Source organism: Raphanus sativus, chromosome 2, assembly GCF_000801105.2.
Source record: "Raphanus sativus cultivar WK10039 chromosome 2, ASM80110v3, whole genome shotgun sequence".
In the NCBI taxonomy this organism is placed as follows: domain Eukaryota; kingdom Viridiplantae; phylum Streptophyta; class Magnoliopsida; order Brassicales; family Brassicaceae; genus Raphanus; species Raphanus sativus.
The window spans coordinates 21,537,486-21,560,198 of NC_079512.1; the positions used below are offsets into that span (position 1 = coordinate 21,537,486).

General features: G+C 29.8%; 3 protein-coding genes and 1 pseudogene across 3 annotated transcripts; 3 read left to right on the plus strand and 1 right to left on the minus strand.

Annotated features, from left to right (window-relative positions):
* Window positions 1-2,958: 2,958 nt before the first annotated feature.
* On the minus strand, window positions 2,959-6,019 carry LOC108836271 (subtilisin-like protease SBT4.8; annotated as a pseudogene).
* Window positions 6,020-11,310: 5,291 nt separating this feature from the next.
* Window positions 11,311-12,606, plus strand: LOC108827437 (probable NAD(P)H dehydrogenase (quinone) FQR1-like 3). Its single transcript, XM_018600836.2, has 4 exons — window positions 11,311-11,465; window positions 11,531-11,616; window positions 11,706-12,065; window positions 12,146-12,606. Exons 2-4 carry the CDS (start codon window positions 11,591-11,593, stop codon window positions 12,381-12,383), a joined length of 624 nt encoding a protein of 207 aa, XP_018456338.2. The 5' UTR covers window positions 11,311-11,465; window positions 11,531-11,590; the 3' UTR covers window positions 12,384-12,606.
* A 1,633-nt stretch (window positions 12,607-14,239) lies between these two features.
* Window positions 14,240-16,634, plus strand: LOC108840608 (dehydrodolichyl diphosphate synthase 5-like). Its single transcript, XM_056992625.1, has 3 exons — window positions 14,240-14,666; window positions 15,452-15,674; window positions 15,767-16,634. Exons 1-3 carry the CDS (start codon window positions 14,491-14,493, stop codon window positions 15,875-15,877), a joined length of 510 nt encoding a protein of 169 aa, XP_056848605.1. The 5' UTR covers window positions 14,240-14,490; the 3' UTR covers window positions 15,878-16,634.
* On the plus strand, window positions 16,009-16,516 carry LOC108840625 (dehydrodolichyl diphosphate synthase 5-like). The gene is made up of 2 exons (XM_018613460.2): window positions 16,009-16,013; window positions 16,072-16,516. Exons 1-2 carry the CDS (start codon window positions 16,009-16,011, stop codon window positions 16,514-16,516), a joined length of 450 nt encoding a protein of 149 aa, XP_018468962.2.
* Window positions 16,635-22,713: the final 6,079 nt, after the last annotated feature.

Consider the following 22,713-nt stretch of genomic DNA (forward strand, 5'->3'; position numbering starts at 1 on the left):
GTTGAAAATTTTGTTACACAAATTGGCAAATAATCATATATTTATATGAGTAGAAACCTCATTTAATAAATATTCATATTAAAAGTATACTATATATCTATGTTAATATCATTTAAATTTAATTATTTATCATATACGATAGATAAGATTGATTGTTTACGAGTAAACAAGAGTGATTTTTTTTATTTTTATGAGCATGCCAATTTATTACTTAATAATAACTGATTTTTAGTAATTTAATATATAATTAATATTTTATTATTTCATAATATGCAGAAAAACATAAAATAAGTAAAAAATATATTTATTTTGCACAGGCGCGGATCTTAACCTAAGTATATATCTTTTTAATAATTTTAAATCTTACATTTTCTAAATCTCAGGCTAAAACAAAAGAACGAAATGAGAATAAATTACAAAATCAATATTTATATCGAGCAATAACTAAAATGAAAAAAAAAACACAAAAAGAGAAAAAATTGAAGACAAATAGATTTGGCACGTAAACTTCTTATAACCATAATTAACTTTAAAAATGATAAATCATGATATAAAACTGAGCTGTCATAGTTTCATTGTAACCAAATAGTAGGCTTGAGATTTTTCGGTTTAAATGTTAGATTATTATACGATAAGTGACTTTTTGTCTAAAATATTTTTAAAAATATGATCAGCTCATCAGTAACAAAGTTATGTAATTAACAAAAATAAATTTTAAAAAAATTAAGAGCCAACATTATTAATTCGATCAAGAATATATATTTTATTTTTCTATACAATATTTCTTAAATAATTTTCATATATATTCATCCTGCGCAAGGCGCAGGTCTTATCCTAGTAATAATAGTATAATAATAAATTATATAATAAATATCACTAACGATACCATCATCTTCTATCTAGCAAATCAACCAGATTACCATTAACCCTTTGCAAATAAGAAATCCTCTAACAATAATATATTAACGTAGTGTGGTTTAAATACAAAGCCGAATTGCATATTGAATTTTTAAAAAAAATCATATATTTATTTGAGAAATACTTGGGTTCACCCCTAGAGTGAACCTTTAGGTTCACCCAGCCAATAGGATTTCGTTATTTCATATTCAGTATCTTTTAAAAAAGGAAACAAAATATTGTCAAGTTTTATTATGTTTTCAAAATAAAAAATAAATAGAAAATAATAGTAGTAGCAAAAAAAGATTTTATATTTAAAATACCGTCAACAAAATACTAAACCCTAAACCCTAAATCATAAACCCTAAACCTATGGTAAACCCTTGGATAAATCCTAAATCTTTTGATTTTTTTTAAAAAAAAATACACTTTTAACACAATCGGCAAAACACTAAACCCTAAATACTAAACCCTAAACCCTAAATACTAAACCCTAAACCCTTGGGTAAACCCTAAACCCTTGGATAAATCTTAAACTCTAGGATTTAGAATTTATCCAAGTGTTTTGGATTTACCAAGGGTTTTGGGTTTACCCAAGGGTTTATGATTTAGGATTTAGGGTTTACCCAAGGGTTTATGATTTAGGATTTAGGGTTTAGTGTTGGTTGACGGTATTAATAATATATTTTTTAAACGTGTTTTTGTTTACAATTATTATTATTTTTTATTTTTTTATTTTTATTTTAAAAATATAATAAAACTTGATAATATTTTGTTTCCTTTTTTAAAAGATACAGAATATGAAATAACGAAATCCTATTGGCTGGGTGAACCTAAAGGTTCACTCTAGGGGTGAACCCAAGAATTTCTCTATTTATTTTGCATCTTATGTGTTTGCTTTTAAGTTCTGTACATTTGTGTAAAATAGTATGCCCCATTCGATCAGTCCAATGATGAATCTTAATTCTGTCAATATGGAGAAGTAGAAATATAAAATTTCATGCCCAAAATAATACAATCAACAACATAATAATAGTATAATAATAAATTACATAATAAGTATTACTAACGATACCATCATCTTCCGACTAGCAAATCAGCCAGATTACTATTAACCCTTTGCAAATAAGAAGGTCCTCTAACAATAATATACTAAGTGATTACCCGCGTTCTGCGCGGAGTGAGTATACTAAAAATAACCATAATTTATATTCTACATATTTTCTTAATGTATATAGGTGGTTGACATATATTTCATTACATATAATAACCTATATATCAAATTTGCAAATAAGAAGGTCCTCTAACAATAATATAATAAAGCAGTGTGGTTTAAATACAAAGCCGAATCGCATATTGAATTTTTAAAAAATCATATATTTATTTTGCATCTTATGTGTTTGCTTTTAAGTTCTGTATATTTGTGTAAAATAATATGTCCCATTCGATCGGTCCAATGATAAATCTTAATTCTGTCAATATGGAAAAATAGAAATATACATTTTCATGCCCAAAATAATACAATTAACAACATAATAATAGTACAATAATAAATTTAATATCACATATAAATATGGTTAAACTTGGCAACTTCGTTGACAAAAAAATAGTAAAAAACTTGAGAATTGTAGGGAAAAAAACAAACCTAAAAAACTGGGCAAATGTCCATTTTCCTATTTTCAAATTTCTAAACTCACTTTGTGCAAACTGCGGATCTTATTCTAATTGTATCTAAAGTATATTTGAGATTTGTTTAGAAACATAAATAGCAGAATAAAAATGTGTATAATGTTGTTTGGAAACATAGATACCAATATATTAAGAAAAGAAAAGTAATGACCAAGTTATTGAGAATAATTAGAAGTCTGTTATATTACGAGAACCTATATGTTTTTATCAGCTTTAAAATATATAAAAAAACAATCTAATTAACTAAAAATCTTTTTTTTTATCAAAAATAGTCATAAAACTAAATTTAAATTTTATATACATATTTCATATAAAAATAATAATTTAAGATTGATTTATTTATAAAAAATGTATTCATAACAACAACATGTTGGTTTTATTGCAACGGAAGAGATATATGATGGACTGGTAGAAAGATGTCAAATGCATGTGGCCTCATCAGCCACTAGTATAAACAACAATGGGGCTTCTAACTTTATGGGTGCCATCAGACCATATTAAACTTGCAGAGGAAGGCAGCTTTGGGTCGATATTGCTGCCTGAAACAGTCACGGTGAAAGACTGCTTCTCCTTCACCGACTTCATAAACATGACATCAGGTGTAACCTTGACACTGAGCTTACTCCCGCGATTTAAAAAAATCTGCGATTTGTATGTAGAGTTGGGGGTACCCACGTTGGTGACGGTTCTGTTGAAAGTGACGGTGAAGGAGCTATTAGCTTCCGAAATTTTAGCCGACATTGAAGGATAGTTGAGGTTTCTTGGTAAGGTCTTTCCAGTGCAAGTGACAGATTCACCGGTAATGAGTTTAAGTTTTTTGGAAGTGTACTTCAAGCCGCAGAGAAAGGTGATGTGGTCTGCTTTGTCCAGTTCATAGACAAGTCCAGGATTTAGAGCTGCTATTGGGTCGACATGGCCGGCTCCATAAGAAAACTCAGTTGATGCAGCTCCAGTTTCTGAGGCATTCATCGACCAAGCTGCAATTGTCAATTAAGAGACACCATAAGAAGAGAGTTATCAGCCAAAAGGTTACACTTGTGTCACAAGAAACCAAAAGCTGGATATGAGGTTTGCGTTACCAGTTGTCATGATGGCAGATTGAATCGTGGATGGAGACCAATCAGGATGAAACGTCTTGATATACGCAGCCACGCCAGCAACGTGTGGACAAGACATTGAAGTTCCAGATATAACAGAGTAATTCACACGTCTCGGGTCGATATCTACAGATGGTGTACTCAAAAGTGAATACGCAGCGAGAATCTCCACTCCTGGTGCTGTTATATCCGGCTACATTTCAATCAAACATTTCTGTTAAACTGGTTTTAAAAAGAAAATAAATATTTAAAAAAAAAAAAGATATGTTACCTTTAGAAGGTCAACAGCGATAGGGTTTGGACCGCGAGAAGAGAAGGAAGCAACTTTAGGAGCTCTCTGATGAAAGACTGCCTCAGTTTTAAGAACAGTGCCTTGTGGGGACCTGAGGAAAACAAACACATACATATCTGGACAAAGACTCTTAAGAAAATATAAAACATATAAAACAGTGAAAAGATCGTTTGTTACTTTGTGGAGTTAATGTAAGAGCGGAGAGACTCTAAGTCATCTAGTAATAGAGCAGACAGGGGACGAGGGCTAACGGAGGCGTAGTTTTTGTTGTCTTCTACTACGGTTGCAACAGCTGTTTCATCACTAAATGGATATCTGCTCACATATATTTTTCCCTCGAGCAGAGATCCATTTGTGACAAGAGGATAATCCTTTCCTTTGAGATCAAAAGCATTCACTGATCTCCCCTGTTTAGGACAAAAACAAAAGTCTGAAAGAGACAAAGAAGATCTATTGTGATATGAATGAGAATGTTACTTTGATACTTACCACAAGTGTCTTGCCGTTTCGGAGAACAACTTTGGTGAGAAACTCACGGTTCGTTGTGCTGGCTGCAACACTTAATATCCATGGTGCTACACCCACGACCGATTTCAGATCTGGACCGCTATTGCCGGCTGAATTCACAGTGAGAATCCCTTTGGCCATAGCGTGAAAAGCCCCGATTGCAATGGCGTCCTTGTAATACGGGTTTGCTTGTTCATCCCCAAGGGATATGCTAATGACATCGACACCATCTGCTATGGCGTCATCGAACGCAGACAGTATCTTTTCTGAGGTACACCCTGTCGGGATGCAGACTTTGTAAGCAGCGATCCTAGCAGCTGGAACGCCCCCTCTCGCCGTTCCATTGCCGATTCCAAAGAAGCTTGCCCCCGCAACTTCGTTTCCAGCAGCTGTGGACGCTGTGTGTGTACCGTGGCCATCGAGGTCCCTAGTGCCTTCGCCTGTGTAGTCTCTTGCTCCTATCAACTTGCTGAAAAACATTGTAAAAAACATCAATCTATACAATACTCTAAGAGGGAACTTAGAGAGATCAGTCTTTCTTTATAATCAGTAATACTAATATAATTTTTTGAATGAAAAAATACTAATATTATAAGAGAGACATTTTGGAGAATTACTTGTTGCAAGTGAAGTTTTTGCCGCCCGAGCAAACACCTTTCCATTTCTTTGGAGGAGGACCAAAGCCTTTGTCCGAGAAGCTCTCTGATTCTGGCCAAACACCAGTGTCGATGACTCCGACAATAGTATTACTCTCTACTGCCAAGTTTCTCTTTGTTTTCTTTCCTTCCTTTAACCCCATGAAGTCCCAAGACGCAGTGGTATGAAGTTGTAACTTCTTGTTCGGGAACACAGACACAACTCCCTCCATTTCTACCCAAAGCATAAATTAATTATTAAATAACTTTATAATACCATTTCAACATAAGTGTGTCGGACTCGGTGGAACCTTTATAGACACAACTCGATCGATTGTAGATCACTCACCGGCTATATGCTCTCGTTCTGACTCGGTGAGTCGGGCGGCGAACCCGTTAAAACTCTTCTTGTAACTTCTCACCAAACGACCTTCCATCGAACTAGAGTATAGATATGTGTGTGTACATCACTTGTTAGAATCCTCTTAACGTGGACTTATGATAACTAATAAATGATTAATAGAATTGTTTAATGTAATCACACCTTTCTCCGGTCAGTTCTTGAAGAATGCTTATGTGATTCGACATTGGTGAGTAGTCCGGTCGGGACGGAAGTGAACCCATGTAAACAATGTACACCTTCATCGAATATTATCATCATTATCTTCGACATGTATAATAAAACGTGATTGGTGGAAACAAACTATATTATTAACTCTTATAAAAGTTAGTGTACCTGATTATCTTGACGATTATCTGGGACTGCTGAGACTAAACTGAACAACAAGACAACGACACATGAGAGGAGACAAAAGGAAGATGCTCGTTTCACCATCTTTTTCTTATGCAAAGAATTATATGTTACTATCTAGTTTTTCAATTTTAATGGAGATTAACATAAAATGATGCATGAGTAGTATATTTTATACCTAAACCGTGTGAAGAAACAAATCCTAATAAAATTCCATTGATTTGGTTTCCTTACTTGTTAATTATAATGAACGTATTACCAGATATTTTATGATATTTTTTCCCAAGTGGCATCATTGTATATTGACCAAATAGATTCTGGAATGTTAATTTAAGGAAACATATCAATAATATTTGTTTTTAACATTTTGTTGATCTAGTATATTTGTTAAATCTACAGTAAAAACTTTATAAATTAATAATAACGAGACTTTGATATTTTATTATATTATAGAGTTATTAATTTACAGAAATTTTTCTTCTTTAAGTTTATACATTTTGAAGTATGCTTCTATGTAAAAATTTTAAAAATTAATTTTAAAGTGTACATATTACAGATACAAAATTTATGTTGTTTTTATTTGATTATTTGGTAAAAATACATACCATAATTATAATTGCATTTTTTAGATTTAAAATGAAAAAGTAACATATATATATATATATATATTTGAAATATTTAGAAAGATTAAAGATAGACTTCAATTTAAGTATTTAAAAACTGTACAATATATTAATATATTTGTAAATTTTATACCTTAATTAGTAATTTATGTTTATATTGGGATCATATATTAACATAATGATTTTCAAAAAATTATTATCTTATTCTCTTATTGAATTATGTCATATTTTATAATGGTCCAACTTGGAGTCGATGAAATTTATTAATCTATCATGCTTATTAAATTATAGAGTTTCTATCATAGCTTGATTTTTATAATAATTGTTGTAAAATTATCGAACCCATCACTCTGAACTATATTTTCTGCGACATTTACCACTGTGCCACAAAGGGTTAATGAAAATTCACGGCCGATTAATCTCTTATATGTTAATCGAAGAGCATTACAACCTTTGAGTGTAGCCACGTGTTATCACCAAGATGATTTTCAGAATCTTTAGTAAAATAGGTTTATCAATTTAAATATATATTAATTTTTTATTAAATTAATTATCAAATAGATTATTAATGCATAATATATATTCTATATTATTTTCTTAAATAAAAGATACAGAATTACCTAAAATGATTAACATATATATGACGATTAATCATTTTGACTAATAAAAATTTGATAATAATCTTTTGCATCCTCAATCCCTTTTTTAATTTATATTATTAAAACTCTTAAATAATCAAATTAATCAAATAATTAAAAATTTAGAGTTTTTTTATATGTTATATTTTAAATTTTTAAAAAGACTATAAATTACTAAAACTGTTAAAAGTGTGACAGTGAAAATTTTGTGAACATTGTTTTACTTTTCTGTTATAAAAAAATACAAATGATCATAAAATCATATGAATATGAAGTATCATTCAATAAATATTCAAATCATATATATATATATTTTTAATATTGTTTAAATTAAACTATATGCCATCTAAAAATATATAAATACGTTAATTTCAAAATTTATATTGAAAATGTATTGAAACCTGAATATTTTAATTTTGAACATAGAAGATATTCTAGGTATATCATTATACAACAATAAGATATAAAATTTGATTTTACTGGTGTTAATTATTAGTTTATTATTTCTTGGTAAGAGGGACTTGAAATATGTGCTTAATTGCAAATAATATTATTATACGAATAATCTATATTCCTAATACGAAAAATCTGTATAACTTGGGAAAGAAGCCGGTTAAGCTTAATATCACATGATTTATAGTTAACATAGAAATACAATATATGAATGCAATCAATATAAACATATGCCTTTAATGACTTTTAAAGTCATATTAAATTTTAACAAGATAATAATATACCATGTTTTTTTCTTGTGTGGAACATATTTTAATTATTGTAATTCAAAGTCCAATAATAAATATAATGGGCTTTAAAAATCATCATTTTCACATTAATGACATTTTAGTTAACAATCTTATATCCAAGATCTAATATTATATATAAATTATAATATATGACATAAATTTTTCAAGTAAACGTTATTAGAGAATTTTACCCCGCGCATGGGCGCGAGTTATCAACTAGTTCATTATATATGTGAAGCAGAAAGTTCAAAATTTTTTAAGCTTGGTATCAAGGCCAGCACTATATATAGCAATATGCATCAAAAAAATTATAATGAACTATTTAACCCCCAAAAATCATCCTTCATCATTTCTACAATATATACTATATTACTGTTTTCATTTATTTCTTTAATTTTTTAACTTTGCTTTTTTCTATAAGCTAATTTGCTCAATATCCTAAAATAAGTGGGACACCATAGAATAGGGGGAAAATGGTAAAGATGAGGGGAGGAAAATTGAGGGGATATTGTGTATGGAGTGCAAATATGGTGGATTTTGTGTGCATGGAGTGCAAATACTCTTTTTTTTTCTTTCCCCTAACATCTTTATTCTTAGACAATATTCTCAAAACTTTAAAATAGGGAAAATCTTGTATTTAGGAAAACTTTCATATATAACGCTCCGACAATTCAAAGGCAATGGACTTACTGGACCAGGAATTGGTCCAGGGGCGAACCCAGAATCTTTTTTTAGTAGGGTCATAATGAAAGGCAGAAATAAAAAAAAAGGGTCGCTTAAGGGTTTGAACCCAGGTTCTGTGGGTTCATTGGTTAGCCCTTTAACCTAATACGCCAAAGTCACTAATTGATTCTAGCTTGCAGTTTTAGTGTTTAATATTTATGTGGTGTCAAGTGACCCCATACCTCTGTACGTGGGTCCGCCACTGAATTGGTCACTACAATTATCTCCATTAACGAAGAATTCGTTCCCCAATTCAGTTGTTCCTGAACTGATAATTCAATATCATCCTGAAAGATTTCCGGATAATTAATCCTAATATGAGTCTCTAGCTCTCAGGTTTGTGGTATATGGGAGTGTATATTAAAGGGTTTAAAATAATTTATCGATTATCTATGTTACCAAAATATATTTATTTTTTCAGGCATATATCAAGAAAGAACTGTAGATTTAAACGTGCTTGAGATAGAGTAGTCAAAAATGAATGATTTATCGAGAAGTAATTTGTGATATCGTATGAGTGAGATCAAAATGCAGGAAAAAGTCATGTGGTAATTGAAAGATCAGTAAACATTTCTAATGCACCAGCGTCACATAGATAATGAGACCCACATGATGAGTGAGCAGGCATATGAGACCCATGAGTTGTGGGAGGTTAGAATGTTATAAGTTGTTTCAGAGCCTAAAAATTAGACAAGAATGAAGTCATGTGCAAACTCACACTAGCATGGTTTACGATCTTGGAGAGTAACGAGGATGTTATGTTCTGTAATAGAAAATAATTGTAACATGCTGGTTTGTGATATATGGTAGAATATGTTAAAAGGTTTATAAGATTGCTTGGTTACCTAGGTCACCAAAATGCACTTATGTTTTTAGGTACACATCCAGAAAGAGCTACAAAGAATGAATGACATATTGAGAGAAATCATTTGTGGTATCGTGTAAGTGAAACCAAAACACATGTAAAGATCATATAGTAATTGTAGGATCATTAAACAAATCTTCCAAACTTCCGAAAAAATTAATGGACCATCTATTACATGGAGTGGAGTCCACGAACCAAATGATCAGGCGTATAAGACCCATTAGTTGTAGACAGTCAGAGCGATATAATACATTTATGAATATCTTACTGAATTTGAATTATATATAACATCTTCCTAAGTTTTAGGAAAACTTTCCTCAATTTAGTATCTAAATTTTATAAAAAAATATTATACATAAATATATTCATAAATTTTAAATAGATGCTGATACTGAATAATATTTCTTAAATATACATATATTCAATTTTTTAAATAAAACATCATTCATATTTAGGAAGACCTTTTTAAATATACATAAAATTTTATATTCAATGAATTTAGTTACATGTTTATAAATGAACTTTTGAATTCCGAAAAAATTATAAATTCATAAAATATCATAAACATTATATTTATAAGTTTTAGTTTCCCAATAAAATTTTTAATAAATGAAAAGAATTTGACAAAGGATAGTGTTGAGATTTTTGTTTTTAAAAGCTATTTAAGAACTACTTAAGAGATCTGAAATTTTATTGATGTGTATTGTTAAATTTTTTAAAAATTTACTAACTTCTTTAGTGTTATTATAAAATGATTAATTAGTTACCTTCTTCTTAAATTATTCATTACTGAAATGCTCTCCGAAATTGAAACATTTTGTATGACAAATATTATCAGGTATATTACCAGTGGCAAAGAATTTGAAATCTTGTGAACTAGACTGTGACTTACAGTATAGTATTTCTGGGGCAGGGAAAAGAAGGAAACCACTAATTATGTTCTTTTTAAGTGTCAACCGGCATTATAGACTGGCTTTTTTAGGATTTCTTCCAACTCAGGCATTTACCCGGCCTCTTTTCTTTTTACTGGTTTGGATTATTTCTTTTGGAAATTCCAAAATATGAGGATTTCAGCTATTTCCCATGTATTATGTAGTATATTTGGAAGAACATGAGTGATAACATTTATACCAACAAAAATGAGAATCCAGAGGAAATTTTAAGGGTAATTGAAGTAGAAAGAACACTTTGGACTGAGGCATAATTATCAGTGAAGGAACATCATGAGAACACACAATCAGAAGTATCTTGGCAATCTATAGGGTACAACATGATGCTTTTACAGGTCAAGGACGGTATTGTCGAATGACTGGTTCAGCCGATGTGATGATGAGTCCGATGAATCTTTGAAGAAGCCTATCACCTTTATATGTTGAATCTGAAGTGTTGATTTGGACAATGGAATGCCTGAAGATCCTGCAGTTCTCTGATGTAGGTTTTGCGATAGATCGTTTTTAATTGGTGAAAATGATGTTGTACTCTGAAGAATGATCAGTTTTTTTGTACACATTAAAGAATTTCAGTACGGTAAAATTTTATTTCCTATTTTCAAGATTTAATATATACTAAAAGCACAAAATATAATGATGACAAATTTGCACAAATTTTTCTTCGGCTATACTTTCTGTCAATTCTATATTTCCGGTTTAGTTTTCTGAATCGGCGAGTCCATTTTCTTAGTGTAGTAGTTGTTTGTCAACAAAAAGAAAACTTGACAACTGTTCTTAAATATATGACAAATTTCATTAATCACGAGGTAGGTTCAGCGTTTGTCTGGACTCATTTCTTATTTAATTGGGCTTGAAGATCAGCCCATGTGATCGAATAAAAATGGTCGGTCAAAACTCTAGCCATGTCATATGTCAGCCACAGTTTCCAAAAGATCATCATCATCTTCAACGAACCTGAACACATTCATAAACTACATATGTTCCTGATCATTCACGAAGCTAACTCCGAACCTCAATCTGTTTCCTCTCCTCCTTGGCTTGGCTCTTCCAGAAAGGTTAGTTCTTTTCTTAGAACTTGTTATATTTGTCTCTGATTCTAATTTGGAAAAATTGAACACAGATCTTGGAAGTCTTCGTCTCAGGGACAAGAATCCTAGTTTGTTGCCCGAAGCTTTAAGCTATGGCTGTCACCAAGATTTATATAGTGTGAGTCTTGAGTCCATCTGTCACGGTCAAGATTCTGTACCGGTTATCATACCGGTTTGGTTTTGACGAGTTCTCTGTTTACCTCGTAGGTACTATTCGCTGCACGGCCACGTGGAGACAATGGCAAGGGAAGTTCTCCGAGGAGCAAACGAAGTTCCAGACGTGGAGGCAACGCTCTGGCAGATACCTGAGACGTTACCTGAGAAGATACTCGAGAAAGTGCAGGCCGCTCCAAGACCAGACGATGTGCCGGAGATTCAAGGGGAGCAGCTCGGTGAAGCCGACGGGTTCATGTTCGGTTTCCCTTCGAGGTTTGGAGTGATGGCGTCACAGGTCATGACGTTCTTTGACAACACAAACGATCTCTGGACCTCACAGGCACTCGCCGGGAAACCCGCAGGGATCTTCTGGAGCACGGGGTTCCACGGTGGAGGCCAAGAGCTCACTGCGTAAGTATAGTACATAAAGCAATGTTTGAAGAACGTAGTAAGTAGCAAAGTGATTTGTTTTTTTTTGTTGTTGTGTGTAGATTGACGGCGGTGACGAAACTGGCTCATCATGGGATGATATTTGTACCGTTAGGGTATACGTTTGGTAAAGGGATGTATGAGATGGGAGAGGTGAAAGGTGGTTCACCTTATGGGTCAGGGACTTATGCAGCTGATGGGTCGCGTGAGCCGACTGAGCTGGAGATTCAGCAGGCAAATTATCATGGTAAGTACTTTGCAGGCATAGCCAAGAAACTCAAGAAGCGGTCTCCTGTCTAGAGCGGAATCTACTCTGTCTCTTTTCTGTACTAATCAATCTGTAAATGCAAAGGAGAGGACTTTGAATAAGATGGACATAATACAATACAGAGAAAACATGTGTAAGCTAATGATCAATAAATCTTTTATCTCATATAGCTTCTAGCTATCTACTGAAAAAGTATTTTGATCATGTAAAGCATTACCACTTGATATCAATATACACAATACTTGTTTGTATTTTTATGTCGTTGTGATATTTACTTGATCTCACCTGGAACTTGTATCATATTTGTGACCCCACGCAACGGGTGTTCGGACCTCTCTGTGCATATAGAGAAACAATAGAAACTCAGTGAGAAGAACATGTTGAAAACCATTCCTGCAAGAATCTCCTCGAGTACATTCCTCTGAAAAGATCTGCATACACAGCGAGCCTTTCTCTTCTGCTGCGTGTCTCGTCATCTTCCTCTTCTCTTTTTACATATTCACCACAATGGTCCACTTTTATGATCCTTCGAACACCTTAGCTTCATTCAGATTGTCTTACTTTAACACATTTACTAGATTCTAACATGCTCTTCCGGTTATATTTTTTATTTTTCTCTTTAAATAATTTTCATATTTGTGTTTTTTTGTAATTATATTTGTACTTTTCTTCGTAATCATATTTGTGTATAAATTTTAATCATTATCTATTCTAATTATTTTTATCTCTAAATAAAGGAAAATAATAGTTTGAATAAATGCTGGATAGATCATGTTCCTAATTTAATAAAATAGATTTATATTTAATTTATACACCATGGATTGATAGAGCTGAATATTTTATCCGTTAATTTTGATTTGATTAATTATTCGTTTGATTCGATTCGTTTGATTCGACCCAAAAATTTTGATATCACTAAGTTTTCGAATCAAAGAAAATATTACAAATAAATATATGTTAAAAATAAAATAGATCACAAATAATAAAAAAATAGAATCATATATCTGCTTCATTTCGACTTTTATATAAATAGATGGATAAAACAAAATCGATAAAATATTATAAATATTCACAAATATTTATAAAAAAGTTTGAATATCCAAAAGACCAAATATTCATATTAGAAAATATTAAATTTCTGTAAAATACAAATCAAATCATAAATAATAAAATTGATAGTAGTATTTCATATGTGCATCCCTAGCTACTTAATGACATCCTAATAGGCTAACACAACGAAAAATGTAAAAAAAATTTAGAGGTGCAAGCAAAACACCTAGTAAATACTTTTTAAAACATCAATATTTCCAACCAATATATGATTACACACTGATTTAATTGATTGCTATGCCATCCTTATATACGAACTAACTATTTCATGTGTTTTTTATATGAGAGAACTCCAAACACGAGTTCCTTTTTTTTCAGTTAAAAGCAAGTCACAAATAATCGTCGACAGCCTTACGGTTTTTGGGCCGTATAAGAGGCTAATTGGAACATCATGCTAGTGTGCGTTTCATTTTTCAACTAACCTTTAATGCTTGCCTAAACATCTCTTCTACTACAAACAAGGGAGCTCGTTGATTATTCTTTTCTTTTTAACAGTTGGGAAGAAAAACACCTCTACCAATTTTGTATATATATCAAAGAAAAAAATTATGTTTTAGAATGTATATTTAGTTTGTTGGTGTTTTTAACATAGTATTTATTATTGTAGTTCTATAAAAAAGAATGTTGAGATATTTTATTTTCAACCGTTTTCCGTAATCATAAATGTTTGACACGGCTCTATATACATGCAAACAAAATGTGAGAGCATGACTATATCAGTACGAATCATACCTTCAATTTTTCCTGACGAATGTAAAATGTTAACATCATACTTTTTATAAAACATCTTATTTTTCCCTACTTGGGATGCCAATCTTTTTACTAATCACGTGAGAAACCATTTAGCGTTTTTCAAGTGTCGTAAGATCTTATTAACCTTAAATACGTATGACCTGTTTTTGCGTAGCATCTAGAGGAGCCAGAGAGCGAGAGAGAGAGAGAAACCATTACATTGATCATGAGCGTCTTTGAACGCGAAGCTCTTTAAGTACATAGCCGAGTGCTTCAATTCGGAAAAAAGGAAAAGAAATGGAACAAATGGTGTATATAGTCTCTGTTGTTTTCACTTGTCTTGCTCTTCTTATCATCCCTGTTATCTTCGTAACTCGGCGTCTAAGTGTTCATCTCTCCTTCAAAAACATCCTCAGATTCATTAAACTCGTAGCTTCTCAACTCGATGATGAGGAAGAGAATAACGAGAAAGGGTACGTCTGCTTTTGTTAATCATATTTTTTACGTGTTAAGAGCTCCTTAATAATTAATTATAGTATAGTTTGTGGTAAATTGAACAGTCTCCTTGAGTCTAATCTGAAATATTTAACTAACCACCCCTGTATTTTGGAGTAGCAAATTATGTATGTTCTTCTACCAACCTAATTAAGAAAACTATTTGATTTATCCAATTTTTTTTGACAGTTTTCGTCTTATTGTAGAGTGTGAGTCCATATTGATAGAACTACGTGGTTATTTGTCCTTAAAATCAATGCCGATACATCTTACTCAAATAAAATCCCTCACATTTCAAGTTGCATTTTTAATATTCCACAGTCCACAAATTTTAAAAATATAATATCTAACTGAATTCATCAAATGTAACTGAAGTTGTATGTTTTAGTTTAGCTTTAAAGAAATGTACGTTTTAGTACATTTTAGAAATATGATACCTGTGTTTCAAAAAAAAAAAATGATACCTAACCTCTCTCTATTAATTGAATATATCAAACATACTTGAAGTTTACATATCATTGATTTGATATAATTGAAAAAAATATATAAAACATTGTCTCTACATAGCATATTAAAATAAATAAATAATATATCTTTGTGAAACAAAACAAAAACCTAAAACATTCAATTTGAAAGAACCCTAAAAAACGGAGAAGTGTTTTATGGATAAACGGGTCTCAAGTTGGATCTCGAACATTCTACTAGAATTGCATGTTTGTTATATGAAGGCCACAAAGTTTTGCTTGTTCTTAACTTTATGTAGTGGTACAATGGGAGAGGAAGAGAAACGACGGAGACTGCCAAAGCACGTGGCGATTATATTGGACGGAAACAGACGTTGGGCGGAGAAACGAGGACTCGGAACATCGGAAGGTCACCAGGCCGGAGCGAGGAGGCTTATCGAGAATGCTAAAGACTGTTTCGCTATGGGGATAAACACTGTCTCACTCTTTGCTTTCTCCACCGAAAATTGGGCAAGACCTGAGGTAATGATGAAAATGAAAGATAACTTTGTGAAAACATTGCAATAACTTTTCTTACATCTCGTTTGAGCTTGATTTTTGTTTTCTTTGATCAGGATGAAGTTAACGGCCTGATGGCCTTGTTTGAGAAACATTTGAGGTCTGAGATGGCTTTCTTCCAAAGGTACTCAACATCTTACTTTGATCCTTTTATTAAAAGCTATTAGTATATAGTTTTTAAGTTTCTATTATTTAGGGAAACCCAAACTCGACTAGCTTTCTAAAAATAATATAAAAAGGGTGAGAAATAAACTATTTCTTTATATGAAAACACATTTTTTCAGCAACACACAAAAATATGAAGTTTTAATTTTAAGAAAGAACAATAACAAAAATGGTTTTGATTATCTTATACATACAGTGATAAAATCAAGATCTCGGTGATTGGAAACCGAACAAAAATCTCCCAGTCGCTTCTAGGTTTGATAACAGAAGCAGAGGAAGCTACAAAGAGCTACGAAGAGAAGCATCTCATTATAGCAATAGACTATAGTGGAAGATTTGATATTTTACAAGCTTGCAAAAGTCTTGCAGAGAAGGCGAAAAACGGGCTGATCCAAGTAGAGGACATTGACGAGGATGTGATGGAGAAAGAGTTGATGACAAACTGTAGTGAGTTCCCAAACCCTGACCTATTGATTAGAACGAGCGGAGAGCAAAGGATCAGTAACTTCTTCTTATGGCAATCTGCTTACACTGAGCTCTACTTTCCTAACGTTCTATGGCCTGACTTCGGTGAGGCTGAGTATCTTGAGGCCTTGACTTGGTATCAGCAAAGGCAGAGGCGATTCGGTCTAAGAGTTTAGAATTTGAGTGTTATGTCTCACAAATAAATTGTTTCAAGTATAGTAGTGGTCCGATTGTTTCAAACATATATACTTTGCCTTTGTTTTTTTTACGTTTACTAATTATAAGTGACTTTTTCACACTTACAAATTATGAAAGTTGTAAATAACTATTTAAAACTATATCATGATTTAAGCATGTGGTCGATTTGACATCCTAGATGGGGCAGTATAGTTTTGAATGGTAGATAACACAATTTATTAAGAAGCTGACAACATCATTGATTGCGCCTTACTTAATTCAAAAGAGACAACTAATCATTTTACTTGCTCTGTTTCACCTAATCGGAAAAAAGCACAGTCTATCAATCCTTTAGTATTTATTGTTTAGTTGAATCATGCTATTGTTTTTTGGGAAAAATGTAAATATATAACAAACAAACTAGTACATTGTCCCTATACCATATATTGAACATGAGATTGTCCCTATACCATAATTTTTTGTGTAAACCCAATTAAACCCCTAATATAAACTTAACCATATCATTTTTAAATATTTTTCGTAATTAGTTTTTAAGAACATTAATTAATTAATTAAATAAAAACAAATAAAAATATATTTAGAATATGGAATATAAAAAATCTAACCATATCTGGATTACACGTTTAAAAAAAACTTAGGAAACACGAAAATTATGGAAAAAATTGATTTAAAATATGATTTTGGAGAGATTTTAGGAAAATATACATTTCGAACTTAGTAGATTATACATTCTACTACAGTAAAAAAGTATATAAAACAGTAAATTAGATAACCCAACAATGGTAGAGTAGAGTATTTTGGTAGAAAATAACAAGCATACATTCGTAGATATATTAGGAAATATAGTTAATGAAATAAATTGTAATCCAGAAATAAGGAAAATTGCAGCTGAACAATTCTACGATGGTAGAATTGTATTTATTGGCAGCTGAATTATTCTACGATGATAGAGTTGTATATAATGGTAGATATGATAGTTTTACCACATGTAGATAACTATGTTATTAACCGAATGTACAATTTATGGCCCGTAATTAGTGAATTAAGTTTTATGCTGTCTATAGATCAAAATATTAAATTTTGATATACTAATATTTAGTCTATAAAAATATTCTTGTTTATATACATTTTTAATATTTTTTCATATTTTCTGATTGTTAAAATAGTTGATATGAATTTTTAAAATTATCCAGGGGTATGAGAGTCCAAAATAGACCAAAAAATGATTTATGGCAAAGAGACAATGTAGTTGTTTTTTTGTTCCATTTTGGCAATTTTTCTTGTTTTAATATCGTTTTTAAGGTGTCTTTCTATTTTGAAATTATTTATAGAGCAATGCCGTTATCATCTTTTTATTAATAAATTTAATTATTTTTAATCAAAATATATTTAAAATATTTTTGGTTACCTTAAATCTCTCCCACTCTTTCTCAATCTAGACAACAGCAACAGAGGATTATTTTCGACAAGAATAGTTGTAGGGTAATTGAGCAGATCGTGAAATGGAGTTCTTGCGGCAGTGAAATTGACTGAAAAGAGTCAAAATAGTGAGTCTAATAAACTTGCTTGTTCAGATCATAGACGAGGTATTTAAGCCAAACAAACAATCAAATATTATGATGGCTACTATGCGAGTCTATGTACCTTTGTTTTTTTTAACTGAAAATGGTTAAACCCGAATCTATTAAAAACACAGACCTAATCCCCGGATGGGAAGTGCAGCCCACGGATAGATCATCTCCCGGGAATTTAAATAAGTCCAAAAACATGGATCCATATCCGTGTGGTGAACAAATACATCGTAAGATAGTTCCCTCTGGCAGGGTTCGAACTCCCTACATGGATAAAGACAAGAACCCGATCCTTACCATTGGGCCACGATAATCCGTTCCTTTGTACCTTTGTTTTTCTTTGTAAAATTTAATGATTCTAATTTTGTTAGAAATTAGTTTGCTAACGACCTTTCTTTTTAGAGGTTTCGTTAATCGATGTACATGATTTGATGGTGAAATTGTTTTGTTTTTGTCTACGGACGAGAGAAATTTCAGTCACAAATGATGAATTTCAAAGGATTCCAGCTCCAGCAAGATGATAATTCAAGCAGTATCTGCCTAAATAAGGTTTGTGGGTATTCAACCAACAATAAAAAGCCTTTTCTTTCATTAAATTACTTTGATATGAATGTCTACTCTCTGTTCATAACAAATTCAGAACTCTTGAAAAGGCAGATTATATGAAAGCGGTGACTTTGTAATCTAACCCTAAATTATTTCAGTCCTTTTAACTTTTAAATTCTATTAGATTTTGACCCGCCTTTAAAAAAAACAGGTATATTTTTTGTTGGAAAATTATTTTACGTAATAAAAATTATGATTTTTGATAAATTATATATTTTAACATTTTTATGAAATTTATCTTAAATTTATTTATATGACTTATTTTTGTTATTTTCAATATGACTAAATTTTAGAAGACTCTAAATAATTTTAACCCGTAATATGATTTTATTTATTTAAACCGAAGTTAAACTTATTTTACACTGATTTTTTAATTTAAATAAAATATTTTATATCTTCAATACTCTTGTATTGAAAAATTCATTTGTGCGTTTGAAAATATTTTCTATAATTTTATTAAATTTAGTTTATATGATTTAGTTTTTTGTTTTAAATGAAACTATTTTTTAAGGAGTTGAGATAATTCAGACCCGTATTATGATTTTGTTGATTTAATCATTTGTTATTTCAATTTTATTTTATTTTGAGTTTCATTTAATAAATAATTTCAAATAATTAATAGTGTGAAAGATTTTTAGAAAGATATGGTGTAAACATTTAGGAAACAAAATTTTCAAAAAGGTTAAGAAATAAATTATTTAAATGCTCTTTAATGTAATTGCAAAATAATGACTTTTGATTGATTGCAAATAATGCTGAAGAAAAGATACATGCAATTTTTGTAATTACTTAGAAATTTCAGGGGCAGATTCATAAACAATCATCTGCTTTAATAGTTTAGATGTCAACGCTGTTGAAAACAAACTATATCATATATCTTCTACTATATCATACTAGCTAGGCATATTTCTTGACATATAAATAAATTAAAAAATGAAATAAGTATGAAAGAAGGAGAAAATAGGTGTGAGAGAAACTTTTCTAATATCTGTCTTATGCCTATTGATCAAAACTAAAAGTTAATTTTTACTTTTGTTTATATTGATATTTTTATTTTGATAAAGGATTAAGTTTATATTGATATTATATGTGCAGAAACTTAATGTCAAGAAACTTACCGATGTCAATGCTCTAATGTTATAGGATAAGAACCAAATCTCTATAATATTATTTGAAAATTCATTTCTTATGTGTTATGCTCACATCAGTTTTTAGGATGATTAATTACAGAGTCATACTTAATGAATTAAAAATATTATATATAATTATCTTTAGTAAAAATGTTTTTCTTTTTATTTAATAATTTTTGTTAATTAGAAGTTTCATTTTCCAAATAAAATATATAATTAGAAAAATTTAAAATTTTGAAAAGTGAATTAAAATAATAAAATATATTTATATGTAATGTGATTTTCATAAAAGGAAAGTTAACAAAATAATTTTGATATTAAGAAAAAGTTATTTCCTTATAATATTTTTAGAAATTCAATATACATATATATATATATATATATACACATATATATAATTATTATAAATATTACAAAAATATATGTACACACTTAAGATGAAAATCTGAACTAATGCGATAAATAAACCAATCTAATTTGGACTAATCAGTTTTCTTATATCTAAATCAAAGTTAAATAAAATATGTTATTTTATAGCGGTTTTTTATATTTTTAAATATAAATTACGGGATGCTTCTAACAATAATAATAAATAAAATAAAATATTAACTAATTGTTAAAATTTATTTATTTTTGTAAAATATATATACATGAGATTTCAAAATATTATTGTTATATTTATTTATGTAGTTTTGAATCGATCTACACTTTAGTGTACTTTTCTATTTGATTTTTAAAACAATATATAATGTTATATATAATATTAATAAAATATATTTACATATTGAGGAGAACAAACAAACTAAATGAAAATAAAAAATTAATCAAATTTTTTTTTAATTATTATAGTTGTGTTCGGAGAAGTTGATGCTATTTAATATAGTCCAATGATAATCAAACCGATTAGATATTACATATCCAAAATCACATGTGTAGTTAAATAAATATTATTTATATAAATTATACATATAAATTGTAAAATAATTTAAGATAAACTTTTAATCAATTGCTATAATATATTTATATTATGAATTCGTGCACGAACAGTGAAGAATCACCTAGTTAGTTTAGCCCACCGTGTTATGTCAACGCTATTGAAATCAAGAAACTATATCAGATATTTTCATATTGTAGGTTTTGTATAATGTTATAATATTATTATCTAAATAACTACAAAAGAGTGTCATTGAATTAATAATAAGTTAATAATTATTCATTTTAAATGATCATTTATTATTATCACAATAAATATCTGATTATTCAGTAAAGGAAAAAGTCACATGTACTCTACTCCAAGACATACACGTTTCATTCTTTCGCAAAAAATCTATTTTATTAAAACAAAAACATTTTATTGGACTTAACATTTATTTTGTAAGTTTTTAAATTAAATACACCTTTATACTTTATATACTTTATAGTTAAACTTACATTAAATCATTAATGTTTCTTTCTTTATACTACTATCTATGTTTCTAAACAATATATTATTTCTTTATACTACTATCAATGTTTCCAAACAATATATTTTTTTATACTATTATCAATGTTTCCAAACAATACAATAATTAATCTTAGTTATGTTATATCTATCATTTTCTTTTTAAAATTTTGTAGAAACATCATAATTTCATAAATTGTAAAATAATGAACTTTAAAATTTGGAGTATAAGATTACAAATTATGAAATTATTACAATTTAAATCAAATTAGATTACATATCGGTCATCCAACAGTTCAATCGGTTAATCTCGGGTTTTAGTAATTTTTTTAATATGAATATTTTAAAAACCTAAATTGAATTGTCATATCTCCGAATTAACCGGTATAATCACAATCGGTTGAATTTAAAAACGCTGATTTGAATGCAAAAATATTTTAAATACACACTTTTAAAAATTACCAAAATATTTGTTAAGTTATTAGTGAAATTTTTCATCGTTAAATATTCCGCACTTCCAAAGCGCAGATCAAGATCTAGTACTGTCTGTAAACCAATAAGACAATAACTGTCCAATACATTTAAGTAACCAAGTTAAACAATTATTCTATCATTTAACAAACCTTAAAAAAACACGGAACAAACCTATTATTTTAAAATCCACACTATCAAAGTCATTTGTGTAAACTGTATGTAGTGAATAATTAAGATTTTACGTCAGGAGCTTGGTACCCAATCTTGTGTTAAGAATTTAGATCCTACACATTGATATAATAATAATAATAATAATAATAATAATAATAATAATAATAATAATAATAATAATAATAGTAAACAGGTTAAAATGTGTAAAAACATACTATTCACCCATGTTGGGTAGGCCACTGGTTCTGAGTTAGATATAATTAACAAACTAATAAAGCTTTTATTTTTCTTCTTGCACACAGAGTTATTAACAGAATTGACCCGAATATCTTTACTTATTCATTTTAAATTAAATAGATATGGTTGCTGTTATCACAAATCTAAACTTAGCAAATGGTGAAACCTATTCAAAACAAATCAATCACCCCCGTATATTAACAAACTGTGCAAACCATGTAAAATATAGAAAACAAATTCAAAAACAAATCTCCCCGTATATTTTGTACTCATAATACCACTATATAACCATATAAAAACAAATTTAATAAATCAATATTCGATAAATTAATAAACATGGTAGATTAATAAATTTATACGGTTTTGAATTGGACTAACTAAAAATATGACACAAATTAATAAAATAATATTTTTAAAAATTATGTAAATATATAGTACCACTAAAATCACAAATTAATAACTTATATATATAAGGTTTATACAAGTACAAAAACATTGTATTGTTTATTTTATATTCACAATGAAGTTTATCTATTTTAACATTT

Coding starts and splice junctions, on each gene's coding strand:
- LOC108827437 (XM_018600836.2), top strand. CDS start 11,591: ATGGCTGTCACCAAGATTTATATAGT. Junction 11,617..11,705: donor GTCACCAAGATTTATATAGT/GTGAGTCTTGAG, acceptor TTTACCTCGTAG/GTACTATTCGCTGCACGGCC. Junction 12,066..12,145: donor GGAGGCCAAGAGCTCACTGC/GTAAGTATAGTA, acceptor TGTTGTGTGTAG/ATTGACGGCGGTGACGAAAC.
- LOC108840608 (XM_056992625.1), top strand. CDS start 14,491: ATGGAACAAATGGTGTATATAGTCTCTGTTGTTTTCACTTGTCTTGCT. Junction 14,667..15,451: donor GAAGAGAATAACGAGAAAGG/GTACGTCTGCTT, acceptor AACTTTATGTAG/TGGTACAATGGGAGAGGAAG. Junction 15,675..15,766: donor AAAATTGGGCAAGACCTGAG/GTAATGATGAAA, acceptor TTCTTTGATCAG/GATGAAGTTAACGGCCTGAT.